General features: G+C 36.6%; 1 protein-coding gene across 5 annotated transcripts in view; it reads right to left on the reverse strand.

The window, feature by feature from the left end:
- The window catches only part of DOCK4 (dedicator of cytokinesis 4), a 250,160-nt gene that overhangs the window by 35,537 nt on the left and 199,363 nt on the right, over positions 1 to 15,260 (reverse strand). For 3 of the 5 annotated variants that reach the window (XM_084534619.1, XM_084534617.1, XM_084534615.1), the window contains exons 29-35: positions 14,500 to 14,600; positions 13,792 to 13,850; positions 11,551 to 11,699; positions 9,879 to 9,964; positions 4,419 to 4,445; positions 4,158 to 4,253; positions 2,559 to 2,619 (exon numbers count right to left, since the gene is read on the reverse strand). In XM_084534619.1, the coding sequence (XP_084390745.1) occupies positions 2,559 to 2,619; positions 4,158 to 4,253; positions 4,419 to 4,445; positions 9,879 to 9,964; positions 11,551 to 11,699; positions 13,792 to 13,850; positions 14,500 to 14,600 (579 nt within the window). The remainder of the gene's footprint in view (positions 1 to 2,558; positions 2,620 to 4,157; positions 4,254 to 4,418; positions 4,446 to 9,878; positions 9,965 to 11,550; positions 11,700 to 13,791; positions 13,851 to 14,499; positions 14,601 to 15,260) is intronic. The other 2 variants (XM_084534618.1, XM_084534616.1) reach the window with 1 other exon arrangement.

Genomic DNA, 15,260 nt, shown 5'->3' on the forward strand with positions numbered 1-15,260 from the left:
AAAAATACTATAAAGTATTTTTTAACTGGCTTGAGAAAATGGCTAGTCATAACTAGCTCTGTAATGATATGCCCCCTTTTAGGCTACCATATGACTTTATAATCCAAAGACTTCTCTTTTCCTTCCACAGTGTGTAGACCAGGAACAGATGCTTTTCTTAGAAGAGAAAATGAAAAATATCTACGTAAATGTTCATGCTTACCTGTCTGAAAAAAGCAGAGTCAGTAACACACAAGAGCATGCAATAAGGTCTAAAGAAAAAATACAGCACTGAACTACAGTACTGAACCTGCTGGCTCTTACCCCTGTGCACTAAAGGCTCCAGTACTTGTCACAAGTCTAAACTATACATATCAACTGGTTTTCTGAAGCTCAGCCCTGACATAGTCCTATTGGTCTGTAAAGCAGACAACAGCAAGACAACCCAGTCACAGCTCAGGAGATGTGTCATGCCAATATAGTGACAAAGGTGGTTTTTATTTTTATTTTTTATCAACAAACTATTTCAAGACAGAAAACATAATAGATAAGGTTTTTGAAAATGGACATGAAGTAAAAAGTAGACTTCCTTAATTATGACAGACTTTTTTTTTTTCCTAAGAAAAAACATCTTGAAAACAGCATTCAAACAGGCAGCATGAACATGTTCTACTTAAATGACATCATGTCATAGGCCAGTGTAGAGCATCACAGGAAAAATCTCCCTTTTCTAATAATATTTAATTCTAAATGAATAGGATCTGAAATATGAATTTAATGTTAAACAACAATGAAGACCAAGGATGCCTGAGAAAATTCAGAATGCTACCAAAAGTTACTCTATATTCTTTCAGTGCTTTTGTATGGTTCTGTGCTGAATTCTTTCATCAGAAGTTCAATTTTCAAATGTGAAATTAGGTGATTTTTACATATAACCAACTCCACTAGACCCCTCTTACACCAGCTATTCTGAACAGACATTACTAATGTGAAACCCAACCCTGATGATCTAGAGTGAGGAGAACAGGAAAAAAAAATCCTACCTTTTCCTTTCATCTAAGTTACTGATATTTATACAGAACCCTTCAGCATATTTCATGGTGCAGCATAATTCCAGTGAGTTTGATAACTTGGTTGACTTGGACAATTCTATTTCCCAGAAGAGCACATACCTCTACAGCAAAACAACATAAATATTCTCTTTTCATGCCAACCAGTCCTCTTATCTTTGGAAGTCTGAATACCTTCAAAGTGCTGATGAAAAACGAAGTGTTACTTCCTCCTCTAGCCTTTTATTTTATACATCCATCTAATTACACTTTGCATGAAACGTCTTTTGGAGATGACAAGCAGTTCATCCATCATATGGACAACTAAATGTCTTAAGTGGTGTGCTGCTTTTGTAATGAAAGTTCCCTTTTCAAAATTTAACATTAGTTATTCTCTGATAGGCAAATAGTAACAACATTTGTCTGAATTTTATTAGGGTAGAAAATCTGCCTTAGCCTATACAAGTCATGGAAAATCACATTAAAAAGCTTTATGATGTTTTGAGGTTCTTAAATGCTTCGATTTTCTTTTTGTGAAAATCTTGAATGAATGATTTACTAATAATAATTTAAAAACTCCTTAGTGATAGAACGAAAATAATCCAGGTGCTTTAAAGAATTCAAGTCATGCCAGAGATTCTGACAGAAAGACAGCTGCTCTATGGCTGTGTAGTAAACATCGTCCCTATTCGGAGAGCACTATATCCATGCTGAAGAAATCCTTTATTCTCTTATGTATAACTGCTACTTAGGAGTGATACCAAATTGTTTCACTGACGTCAAAAATGCAGAATTACAAGTCAGCTTATTCTTTTTTTTTTTTTTTTCCTCCCCATGGCTAAAAATAAAGCTTTCCAAAACAATCACCATGAGAATGGAAACTTTCCAAGGTTAACAGAAATCAACAAACTTGTCAGTAGAAATTGGCCTAGAAGCAAAACATACCCTCTATACATAAATGAAATATTTTTCATACTATGGATTTGCATTGATGGTTGATGACACGAGGAGCTCTGGAGCAGCATTTCTGACTCTTCTATTGGGAAGAACCTGCAGTCTTCAGAAGATATCCCTTACATAAGATATAAGGGATATCCCTTATAAGGGCTATATCCACTAGAAACAACCTGAACAGGCTATTGAGGAAGAAAGGAAACTAGAGAAATCATGTCAGTTCTGTTGGGTTTTGGGAAGGAGGAAAGGTTTGTTTGTTTCTATGAACTTGGGAGACCAATTATATTTGCAAAATACTCTGGTGAAATTTATCTAGCAGGGAGAGACTGAATTTATCTAGTAGGGAGAGAATTGAATAAAGCAGTACAAGGAATCCCTCAGAACTCAACTATACAATACCAGAGAAAACTACTGTATCAATTTCATTCTGAAAAAAATATTAGCAATACTAAACACAGTATTTCTGTCAACTAAAAATGAATTGAGAAGCAGGCCATCTCCCATTCAAATATGTGGATATATACCAGAAAATGCTCAATTAGAATCAAAAAGGATGAGATAAAGTATTATACAAACCAAAAGGCTAACAGTGCAGCCAATCTTTTTGCCATCCACTTCTCCCATTTTCATGCAGTCTCTGAAACAGAAAGCAATAAAATTCAAAAGGAATGAAGTTTTTTCTCCTCTTAACGTGAAGCACATCTGTCATTCGCCACATGACTACTGTAGATTCATTTGATTTCTTCACACCTTGTGCTCAAACTGTGGCAGCAGAAGCCAGCAAGACAATGCTGTTCACCTCTGGCTCTCAGGCACTCGTTCCCAGTCCTGCACTGTGGCCTACAGAAGCCTCATGAAGCAAATCTGGCAGCATCTTCTGCTGTGTTACTTTTAGCCCATCTCAGTCAGATCACCACAGTGCAGCACAAACACTTGTGTTGGCACGAGGAAGAGGGTGATGTGAGTGAGGAGATCAGTCTGCTTTCTTCAGAGACAGTGTAAACCTAAAGTGGTCATAGACTTCTGACATTAGTTGCTTTGTGAAAAAGCAGAATGACATTGAACTCTGTAAATGCTATGAGGTCCACCAAATTTTCCTCGGTAGCACTCTATAATCAGCATCATTTATGTGTTGGTGAAGCAATGGATCTGATTCCCAAGTCAAAAAAAAGTTGGAACCAAAAGGGAACCATTTTAAGAGATTTTGATTAGCCAACAGGGAAACATAGTGTTAGTACAACCACACTGGTGCAAAAAATAACAGGCAGGCATGACCATGCAGTCACTAAAAGAAATTTTACATAAATTTAAAACGTTCTTGTACACATGAGCTACACAATTGTCTCAAATGCTCTTATAACCACTAGCATGCACATTTGTTCTGAAAGATGTTGGATTAACAGCCCTGGAGGTTGTAATCCAACTGATCCCTGAGGAGGAATAGCAAGCATTTCAAGATAAAAAGAGCTCATTTTTTTGTTGACAGAGTAGCTTTCTCTTCAAACTATCAGTGAGGATAGCAAATGGAGTTCCAGGTCTCAACAGTGGTTCCCTGTGGAACTGGGGAAAATACAAACTCTTAAGCTCTAGAAAGTGCTACAATTGATGTCAATGAAGAGGACTAAACTGAATCTTAAGTTTTTACAAAGACTTCACAAATGACTGAGAAAATCACTTGTAGTCTGCCACATCTACAAAGGAGGATATGTCTCTTCCTTCCCTATCCTTTTTTTGTGCAGTACATTCAGATGCAAGCTCCTCAATCAGAGATCATATCTTTGTGTACATACTTACTGTGCCAGCTGACACTACAACTAGGCATGATTGACATTGTGATAATAATTTTACATATTTTGTAAGACAGCTGTCAAGTGATTAATAAGCTTGGTGACTTCAGGTAGACTTGAGTCACTAACCTACTGCTGAAAGTTTCTATATTCTGGATAGGAAACTGGTGCAAGTCACTGCATTTTCATCCCACTGGAGGGATAGGTACTTGGGTTGGTTTTCAGCCAGCTTGTGTCATTTGTGGATTGACTAAGCAGCTGCTGCCAGAGATCCTGAGCATGTACAGATGATGCATCCATGTGCAGTCACCATTTGTGCAAGATGACCAAGTTTTTCGCCTAATATTTTGAAGATGACAACCCTACTGATAAATTGATAATCACCCACCTGTAGTCCAGTAACCTTTCCATGAGGCGAGTCACTGTAGCGATTAACGAAACACCACTTTCTCTCCATGTTTCCCGCTCAATTTTCTTCAGCAGACTGAAAAAAAAAAGAAGCCAGAACAATTTCGCTTATTTTTAACTGTCACTATGACAACCATTCTGCTTTTACCAGTACCTTAATACCTTAGCAACATCTTTGATAGTTAGATTTTTCCTTTACAAACACCCTCCCAAGAAGCACAATTTGCAAACAATGTCTTACCTAGGATAAGGACCAAAAAGTGGAATTCTAGTCCAGGAAGCATTGACAAAACAAACGATTTTTATATTAGCTGCATCAGGTTAAAATATATCAAATACCTAATTTTCAGAATATATTAATATCCCAAAGACTTAACAAAGCTTTTACATAAAATTTATATATTAATTTCATGCTGATACTTCATAAAATGGGGAGTTTGAAGACATATCTACAAAATAATATTTACCAACTCCGTGAACTTTCTGAATGGGACCTCAGCTTTTTTAACAAAGATTTTTCCCCTTCAGTTCTCAAACATTTTGGCACACATTAAATTTAAGAATGGGGAAGGGATGCTAATAAGATGATTCCTCTCCACTTCACTTAATATTTCCTTTGGAGAACATACTATCATGTACATGTAAAATTCCATTAACTTAAATTGCTGTAAGATTCTTTATTAAGAACTGTGTTGTGCTGAATTTTTATGTAAATACAAATTACAGATTGAAGCAAAAAGATTTTAAAACTGTGTTATAAGTGGAGCTGTCAGTAAAATTATACTTAATATCTTTCTGTTACAGGCCTCCAATTTTCACTACTTACGTTTATCAAATATAATAATTTGAGTATGAATTTCCAACATTTCCTCTCTGTCTGAAAATGAACATGGAAATATTTATCTACAGAGTTCTGTTACTTGTATGCTTTGGTGCAGAACCTCAGATGGATGACACGCCCAAGGACACATCTTGGCAGTCTCCCTGAAAATGCACTCGGGTATGGTTTTCTTAGAAGTCTGAAAATTGCCACATCTATACACTCGAAGGTTTTTAGAGAGCTGCTAATAGCATCTCCGAACCTTCTGTCTGCAGTGGGCAAGCTGTCAGCTCCACTGACCTTCATCTATACTGAGCATGTTCAGTCCCATAAAACTCCTACGTCCAAATTTCACCGAACACATACCAGCGCCCAGCAACTCCTACATGCCAACTGCACTAGCTGTGCACTCCAGCTCTGTTCAGCTCCTTACATACAGGGACGTTGCCGATGTAATTCTCCAAGCTAATCTGACCTAAATGAAGCTCTACAGTGCTGGAAGCAAGGAGGAAACATTGATCTTCATTCTGCACCCTTATATCGATCTTAGACTCACCACTTCTTTTTAGGAGGCAATCAGATGTCTTTCACATTCAAAGACTGGCTCCCAGTCGCTGCTGGGAGAGACGGATGACAAAGCCGTCCCCTACAGAAGAGGCTGAAGCACTAATCCAGCGTCTCTGCTTTCCGTAGAGAATGCATCAGCTAACTTAATTTGCTTTTAAACCCCTGATGTTTCCTTTCAATACAAATTTTTGTGTCTAGCAAGAAGTAAGAGTAGAGCCTGTTACATTATTAAGCACTGATTACTGCACTGATTTTTCCTTTCTATTGCCTTTCAACCTTTTGTTAAACAGGAACATTTCAACCTAAATTCAACAAAGTAGTTACCTACAGTTCCTGCAGAAAAACTGCAGAAGTCTGAGTTCTCTTTTAAAACAGATGGGTTTAATCTGTATTAATTTACACATGTTCTTTATAACTCTATTGGCATATTTGTTATAAATATATAATTTCTACAAATGGGTGGTGTAGATGCATTCAAAGTACTTTTTCAAACTGATATCAGTGTTGTCAGCAAATAATTTTATGCCTTGCCTTCTGATGCATGCCTCCCCCTCTCCACCTCACCATCTTTCACCACTCTGCCCAGAACTACCATTCAGAACAACACAGCTACTCAGAGAGAACCCTTGGCTTTCTCATGGCAATACCTAGATAGAAATAGAAATGAATGACTGGCTTAAGCTTTTTTCCCCCACCAACACACTGTGTTTGAAAATACGTTCACACTTTAATACCTCTCTTCTGTTTTATCCCTTTGTTGGATCTATTTATTTCCCAAATGCAACCTCTTCCCCACATACACCAATAAACATGGATAAACTCTTCCTTAACCTGTGTTGTGCCTACTTCCCTCATACAATTTCTGGTACGTATAGGTCCCAAAGCATAGCCAAGAGGCTATGTAATAAGGGAAACAATGAAAATGTTTCTGCCTACTGATGCTACTATTGTTTAACATCTGGGCTCCCTTGAACATTTTTTTTTTTTCTTGGGTTCCTAAGAATAAGGGTGTGGAGTGGGGACCTGGAGGATCAGAGCTCTCCAGGAAAAACACCAGGCTTGTAAACATGTTCAGGTTAGCTCAACCATGTAGTTAAGTCCCAACTGAAGTGGATTTTATATGCCTAAGCTACAGAGTTATTCTCAACTGACTCAAAACTGACTCAGAAGCACCTAATCGTAGCAGTGCTTTAAATTGTCTAGATCTCCACTTTGGAGTACAAAATCTTCCAGGTATCTCACTATAACCAGAGGTTCCCTCATTTAGTCAGACAGGTCAAAGTCAAATTTTGCTGCAGTTCAGAGATGAGAGAGGAGCTTCCCAAACCTCACAAAATGTTCAAGGCACACCAAAACACTTAGTCCAAATGGGGTCTAATGGACCAGGCAGTGCTAAATTTAGTCATGCAGCTGGGGGAAGAAATTCAGAAGACTGAGAAAGACTGACTGCACGGGAGAGAGAGCAGTCGTCACTTTTCATACAACAGCCTTATGGCTAGTGAAATCACCCAGGAACTGACAGAGTTGGGTATTAAGTGCCTGCTTAGCTTGAATGCTAGCTGCAGTTTCTTCAAACATCAGTGGAGCCTGCCAGCCCAGGCTTTGTGCTTCAGTAATGTGGCCACCTACTCTCCACACCTGAAATGACCAAACTGCGTTAGGCCAAACTGGAGTGCAACTACACATGTAACAAACTGTCAGCATCCATGAGATTCAGAACAAAAGAGCTACTCAAGTATACCCCTTAGCTTCCAAAGAAATTTTCTAACCAGCAACTGTTTAATAAAATGGAAGCAGGCACCCCGTGCTAATTAGATCAGGGGTTCCTTTTCAGGCTTACAATGCAAATGTAGATCAGGACACCTTTTATATCACAATTAGACTGGGTAGCAATTACAACATCTAGTTCCTCATGACAGCAAAATGTTCACCACTGCAATGTTCTGCAGTTCTTCAAATGACATCATGAGCTAATTGCTGTGTGGTCATGTTCAAGTCCCTGGAAAGACACTGATCCAAAACAAATATCAGCCGTCTCCTTGCTACTTTCACTGTGTTTTCATTTGATAAAGATAATTCCATTATAAGCAGTAAATTCTAAGCACAGTGTATTTTAGAGACATCCAGAGATGCTTTTAATTTGTCCCTGAAAACAGAAGGTATTCAAAGGAAAGATGTAGTGATTATCTCTGGGGAAAAAAAAAAAAAACACCAGCAGTTAACGTGGGAGTCGAGAGATTTAAATTCATTTTCTGATTCAGACAAAATAAACAAAAAGCATGACAAAAACGGAATGTGTCACACCCACTGCAGTTACTACTGTGTATCCAGAGGAGGTGTGTGCATCTCTGTGGCTCCCAGTTGTACCTATCAAATCCAACCATGCCAAATCTTCAGACTAGGCAGGTAACATTGCAGCATTTGCTTTGGTTAAAGACTGTGTAATCACTGCTGGTCTCAGACCTACATTAGTTTCACATTCCTTGGGTAAATACCACATCCCTGTAACTTCAGACTAAACAAGTCTGCTTTCCTGCACTGTGTGAAGACAGTTTAATTTTGCAGAAAATCTCAGGGTAGCTCACTCCCTAAGTTGTCTGCTTTTAAATGATTTTTCTCCACATACCCTGGAAAACTATCATCCTCCATTTTAGATTAGCATCTTCTCCAAGCTTTCCTGTTGAGAGGTAGTAATGTATAGACTATAATCAAATTGAGACAAAAACAAAAAACAAAACAAAACAATAACAAACAAACTAAAAACTAATGGTAAATAGTTTTCTTGAGCTGGAAGTGAACTTGAGCTGTTACTCTGAAATTTGCCAAAAAGTCTAGTTATAATTCAGTTATACCAGAATAGAAACAACAAGTATACTGATGCTGTGAGACATTTTACAATTTAGATTACTACATGTCTTCAGCATTTAGACTTAAAAAAAGCTATCACCATTTTTCAACATATTTTAACCTCCCCCAGTTTAAACCCAACTCAAAAACTTAAAAGAAATTAAGAACTATATTTCAAACTAATATGCTTTACAGAATTTTAAGCTTTTTCAGTGACAAACATCCTAATGTATTTTGCAAGAAAGTGCAATGACACTTAATTTTATAGAGATTCTTCCTAAATGACTTTATTTTGAAGTTAGAATACTGTTACTGAAATATTGAAACATTCTTACCTTTTATTCTCTTTACTCAAGACTATGAAAAAAATCATGAATAATTGCAAGAAAGTTCTGCTTCAGCATGTGGTACTGCTGTTTACCTTTATTCATCCATTCCTATATTACTTCGCCTAATCTCTCTACCCAATTTTGTTTTTGAAAAGGATAAATATCTAGGAGTTCTATCTTTTTCAACTCCATACAATTGCACATTATTATGTTTGCTATTCAGAGACATTATATGCTGGAGACTTTAAAGCAAACCTATGTTTGCTTTTCTGAATGTTGTTATTTAAGCAAAGACAACAGAGGTAAAAATTATATTTAAAGAAGAAGGAATGGTTAGGAAGCTACTTAAACAGAAAAAGATTGTGTGTTTAACAGCATTAAGGAACAGGCAGCTTGGATTCTTGAAGAGGAACAATACATCTCCTACTAAACACATCAGAAATGAGAGAAATCTTCCACTTAGGTGGAATTGAGTTCTAAGGAACAGCAAAGGAGACAGAGTTCAGTTAGTTATTTTGTACTTGTACTCTGTGACAATCATTCACTTCAATCAATGGGATAACTTATGGGCAACCTTAGACCTTAGGAGTTTTACTAGCTTTTGCTATTAGAATTCAGTGGTACTTCACTTATTAAAATATAGTAAATGTTTAACAAGTAATTTGTAGAAGAAAATAATAAGAAATCATCCTATCAGAATAAAATAAAATTGTATACACCAATCAAGAAATCAACAAGTGACATTACACAGATAAGTATACATTTCTGGTGATAGAAAATTACTTATTAAACAGCTTTTTGTTGAATCCTCATACTTGTTTTTCAAAATGTCTCATTTGTGCACTACCTGCACTCTATGCAATTATGAAGCATTTCTTGCTTTTCTGAATTTAAATCTAGGCAGAGAATGTTCTGTGATATAACAGATTTAGCCTTTCCCAATTATAGCTATGTAAAGAAGTAGAGCCAGACTTTACAGATGCCATACAATACTATAAAATGTTTTTATTCCTAGGATTTTCAGGAAAAAAAAAAAAGATTCACAACTGCTGTAAGCATTACTTCTCTACACTGACATTAGCATCTAATAAAAGTAACCGAATTGAATGAACTGGTGTAAGATAAACACATTACTCACATACTGTTGAAGAGCTCTCGGTATGTTTCGTCACCTTTACCTTCCGACATTAGGCTGTCCAGTTTGTCAATCAATTTTGCTTCCACCTGCAACATATAAGTGTGGTGTAAACAGCTTCTTTTCCCTTTACTTAGATTACATAAAAATGAAGGTGGACTTATTTTTTTAAATGTATGGGACTTAGCTAAATTAGAATTACTGGTCATTCATGTAAATCTGATAAGTCATTTCATCTCTTTGAAGCTGTTATCATTCCCAGGGTTTGTGGGGTTTTCTTTCTTTGGTGTTTTTTTTTTTTTTTCCTCCTTTTTTTTTTTTTTTTTCCTGGAGGGAGGGAGCTAATTTAAATTGAGCAACGTGACTTTAAAACTACAGGCTGAGTAGCATTTGCTGCTGCTAAGGCAGCTATCTATTTATGGAGTCAGACAAAAAGCACACAGCCCAAATAAATTGCCTGAATTCTCACTGCAGGGTCTTAAGCACAAGCCATTTTCTTAGACTTCAATAAAAATCTCATCTTTTCTAACCTGTACCCCACTCTTTATAGATTACATTTTTTAAAAATGTCTCTACTGTTCAACAGAGGCTTAGGCTTACATTCCCAGCCTTGCTTACTTTCTAGTGTGCTTGGCTAGAAATTCAATTTGCTGGATTTACATATTAGTTATCAAAAAAAAAAAAAAAATACTTGGTGGCTAATGACTTCAATGAATATTTTTAAGTGTTTTAATTATAACAAAAAAAGAGAGAGATGAGGCTACACTGTGTGCTAATTTTTCAAAGCTCCTTTTTAGCAGTAATATATTAGCAACCACAAATCTAGGGGAGAAACCAAGATGTTGTCAAGATATTTTATTACAAAATAAATCTGTTAGAACTTACATTCAAACCCAAGCAGAAAAAAAACAGAGAAGCAGAACAAGCAGATTTTTGCCGTCTCATTCTTAAGACTTCTTAGCATCTGAATGGTTATTTTAACAATAAGCTTACATACTGATAGTGAAAAGCTACCTGCTTACATCACAGGTACTCCTCCATTCTTAATAGTTTGTTTTGTGTTTGTGATACAGCTCCCACCCTAAGCATTATGATTGCTTGGTATCAATTCAAATACTTCTGATTTCCTTCATTTGACAAAGCATGAAGGACAGCACTGAGAAATAGTTTGAGGCAGCCTTAAAGAAGTGAGTGGGAGCTGTGGGAGCAGATGGCACGCTTGGTCGTTCCTTCCTAGCCCGTTAAGAAGGTGTTTGAGCTGCAAGAATACTTGGATCCTTACAGAAGAACATTCCTCAAGGACCATCTGATCTTTTTTTCATACTAACCCAAAGGGAAGCTAGTTGAATTTTATCTACTGCTGTAAAGTAGAAATGAAAAACCCCACAACAAAATCAGCCTTGTTAAAGACAACTGAAGTTTTGTTCTTCCCTTCAGCAGGCCATAGATTTTATCCTTCATGTTACATCGCTAACATGAAAGCAGAATTTCATTCCTTGCAGAATCTTACTACCCCTACACACAGTCAAAAGGGAAAACCCTGGTAATCCCTCTCCTATGGGTATAATGATACTGTGGGCACCTTCTCCACCCTCAACTGCTAATGAATTGGACTGGCACTCTCTGAAGTGCTTGAATTTCAGCCCTCTTTTATTAACGGCTTCACATACAGTACCTGCTTAAAGTTGCCACTTCGCCTTTGCTCCCAGTCCATCATGTCATGGAAAATGGGAATCATTACATTCCTCAGGTCTGGCTGAGGGATCAAGGTCACTTCCAGGAAAGGGCCAATCAATGCTGGAATAAAGTGAAGCTTGTGTTCCCCTAAAATGAAAGTGAACATGAACTTAAATGTGAATTAGGAGTTATCAAGCAATCCAAATACTATCTGAAGAATTAAAAAATAGAACTCTAAATGTCTATAGACATTTACCTCGCCTCCATCAGAGCACGGGATACTTTGTAAACACAAGAAGCAAAGAGAAAAGCTGCAGACAACAGGAGAATACATGGCCGGACTAATTCAGATCATATCAGATTTGGTTATGCAATACTGAGTTCAAATGTGACAGTTGGTTACCCATATCCCAAGTTAGTCTTCCAGGATGAGAACAAAGACAAAAAGCACTCTGGGCATTTCACTTTTTTTTTTTCTTTTCCAATAATGGTTTGTGTTCTGTGCTCTACATTCTTGAGTTTACAAAATGCCTAACTATCTGATATTACATGCTCATCAGAGTTAAGTACTTTGATTTTTACCTATCTTTAGTTTTGTGAGTACAGAAATGGAAGTACATGTTTTGACTGCAGCTAAGGAAGATGTGACTCAGCTGTTCTCAAAACAACTCCTTTTCTAAATCAGTGCTAAAACACCTTCCCCATTAGCTTATCACATTCTACTCAGCAGAAACTACAAAACTAAGGTCTTGTCAGGAAAGGTAGGAATGGTATATAGCAAAAACTGACCATTGAGTTTCTCCAGGCTTAAGACTTCTGAGATCTTCAGAATAGGAGGATTATAACCACAGTATGCTGACTGTCCAAGCTAGGAATCCATTTCCATCCCAGCCTATCTTCCAGTGGCCAGTCACACCAGACTGACACTCTGTTTGGTATTTGGACAAAGGAAAGCCTCAATCCTCTCTGCTGGAAACCTTCTGGGATACATACCCATATGAACGCAAGGTGACCATACAAGGACCAAAGCTTATGATGAATTGTACTGCCAATACAACTTTGTAATGCTGACTAGCATAACAGCAATTACATGAAATACCCTGCCTGCAGGATTTAGTTGGACACATTATGAGATGAACTTCATGGTGTACACAACAGTCCTTGACCCTATTAAATGGTATCATGATTCCCTCCTTGCCTGCATAGCAGGCTTCTGTTCAGCAGAAAACAATGTGAGGAGGGAAATGATGCATACAGGAAGGAGATGGGACCTAGGAGTGGATCCCTGATACACCAGTTTAGAAACATCCATCGTGTACCCAAATAAGTTAGAGTACGGATACCTTAGTGTCACCAATCAATACTGAGTACTGTAAATAAGTAAAATATGCTACACAACAAATATTAAATACATTAATAAGCAAATATTTCTAACTTTGGATATTTAACTTTCTAGTACAGGCTGATCAGAAAGTCCAGTTTTATAACTACTACATATCTTGCCACGGAGAGGTGATAGATCTCAGTAACCACTGATGACCTTCACATCTTTAATTAGCCCTTTAATGTGTTAAACTAATGAATAATTGAAATATAGAGATGACAAACTTGGTATCCCAAGCTCATAATCGGTTTTGATTCTCTTCCCAAACAACATCTAATTTCCCCAAGGCTTATATTTTTAAACAGTTTGTACGGTTATTACTTATAAATATAAAAATGTTCCTCAGTTTATAACCAAGCATTATATTTTCCTTTTGTTGTCCAACGTGTCATTAATGCTGATTTGTTTATGCCTTTATATTTTAGTGCAGCTAGGACTTAAGGGAAGATTTGATGCAAATCCAGCATCTCAGGAGAGCTTCAGAATTGAGATATATGCCTGTTCCATAAACTGTTTGCCAGCAGAACTAAAATTGTGAACTTAAGTATATTTTCAGGCATAATAACTCTGCCCAAAATGAGCAGTACTTTCTCTTCTAATTTTCTTTGACAGGTTTCTTTTAGTTCTCTCTGAAGAAATAGGGAGAGGTCCAACACAATAGAAGTATCAGTGCTTAGAAAGCTGGGTTTAGCTATAAAGAAGGGAATTACTAGGGTTTTCTTATACTTGAATCAAGGCTTCATGTGGACTTAATTATCATCAACTCCTCTGTTACTGGTAATTGTATTTAATAGTTGAAGTAACAATATGTGCTTTTCAGTTTTTGAGCTTCTGACAATGTGTTTAACTCCTTACCTAAATTTTGCCACATGCTGAAGATTTCACATCCCATCGTTACCCGCATGTCACCATATCTAAAATACATTAAAAATAAAGCAAAACAGTAAAAAATCATTTAAGAAAATCAACTTCATACATAATTGTGTGACACTGTTAAATTAAATGTCTAATATGTTGTTCATAAAAAAAATACTTTAAAGAGACGCTTTCTTCCAACTTTTTCCTCTTCCCATTATACTCAGCTAAAACTGGATTTCTGCATTCAGGTGGATTTGCAATATTGTCAAAAGTATTGGTTCTTTCTAAGTGCTATACATCAGCAATATAGCTGTGAAGCAGCAGCTGTTTTTTGTAGTTCCCTGAGAACAAATAGTTTTGCTCTAGCTTAAAGAAATACAATTAATTCATACAGACAACAGTGCAGTGCCTGGCAGAAATACCTGAATGAGTCTGAATTAACTAACACATGAACTAGAAATTAGTGTTGGCATTGCTACAACACATCTATTTTGCTCCCAGTATCTGAACTAATTTGGGCACATCTACGAAGGCTGATATCAGCTCAGGTGACCCATACAAAGGAACAGAACCAACTCTCATTCAAGCCAGTGGAAATATTGTTACTGCGCTCTTTTGGTAGGCCTTTCTACAACCTCCCACTTCTTGCATTTTGGGATGTGTTTGATCTATTACAGTTTTCTAGAAGCTGACAGCAATACTTACTTTTCTAAAACCTTTTTTTTCTTGGAAGGTGTGAACATCTCCAGTTGAAGACATAACTGGTTTATAAAAATGACAGCAAGAAAAAAGTAGGAATCCCATATCTACAATAAGCATATGGCATTTGGTTATTTCATTTTCTCAGTACTACCATTTTATGACCACTCAACATGCAAATTTGCAAATCACATCACTTGTTTCAGTCTCAGGTAATAAATTACTCAAACTGTTTTTGACCAGATTTCTTTGCATCCGAGTGTACTTTCAACAGCCCCAAAATGTTCAGCAGAAATAATCTATTTTACATATTCTACATCTTTTAAATGTAAAAGTTTCAGAATTGGAGATATATATATGTGTTTTGTTTTTTTTTACAACCCTGAACCAGAAAACCAGAAAATCTTACCTTCTAAATTTGGAAACATGTTTTTGGTATATTTAAATAAGGACTACAAAAAGTTCCGCATCTAAGTTCTGCCTTTAAACCAAAAGCTTTCTGACACCTAAAAAGCTATTACATAAGATAATGATCATTTTCTGGCCTGTTCTACTTTCTAACTTTATTTGCAAGTCTCTCTGGACAAAAGTTACAGGCTTCCCTGGACAACACCGAACCCAGGTTTTGTTATAAAATTGTAAATACACAGATGTCTGTGTATATGTTTTTAGAACCAGGTGTTGAAATTTCTACAAAGAAGATTAAAAGATAAATTTAGCGTCAATTAAAATATGATTTCTTATTACTCAATTATAGATGCTCCATG

The sequence above is a fragment of the Aythya ferina genome, assembly GCF_964211825.1.
Source record: "Aythya ferina genome assembly, chromosome: 1".
In the NCBI taxonomy this organism is placed as follows: domain Eukaryota; kingdom Metazoa; phylum Chordata; class Aves; order Anseriformes; family Anatidae; genus Aythya; species Aythya ferina.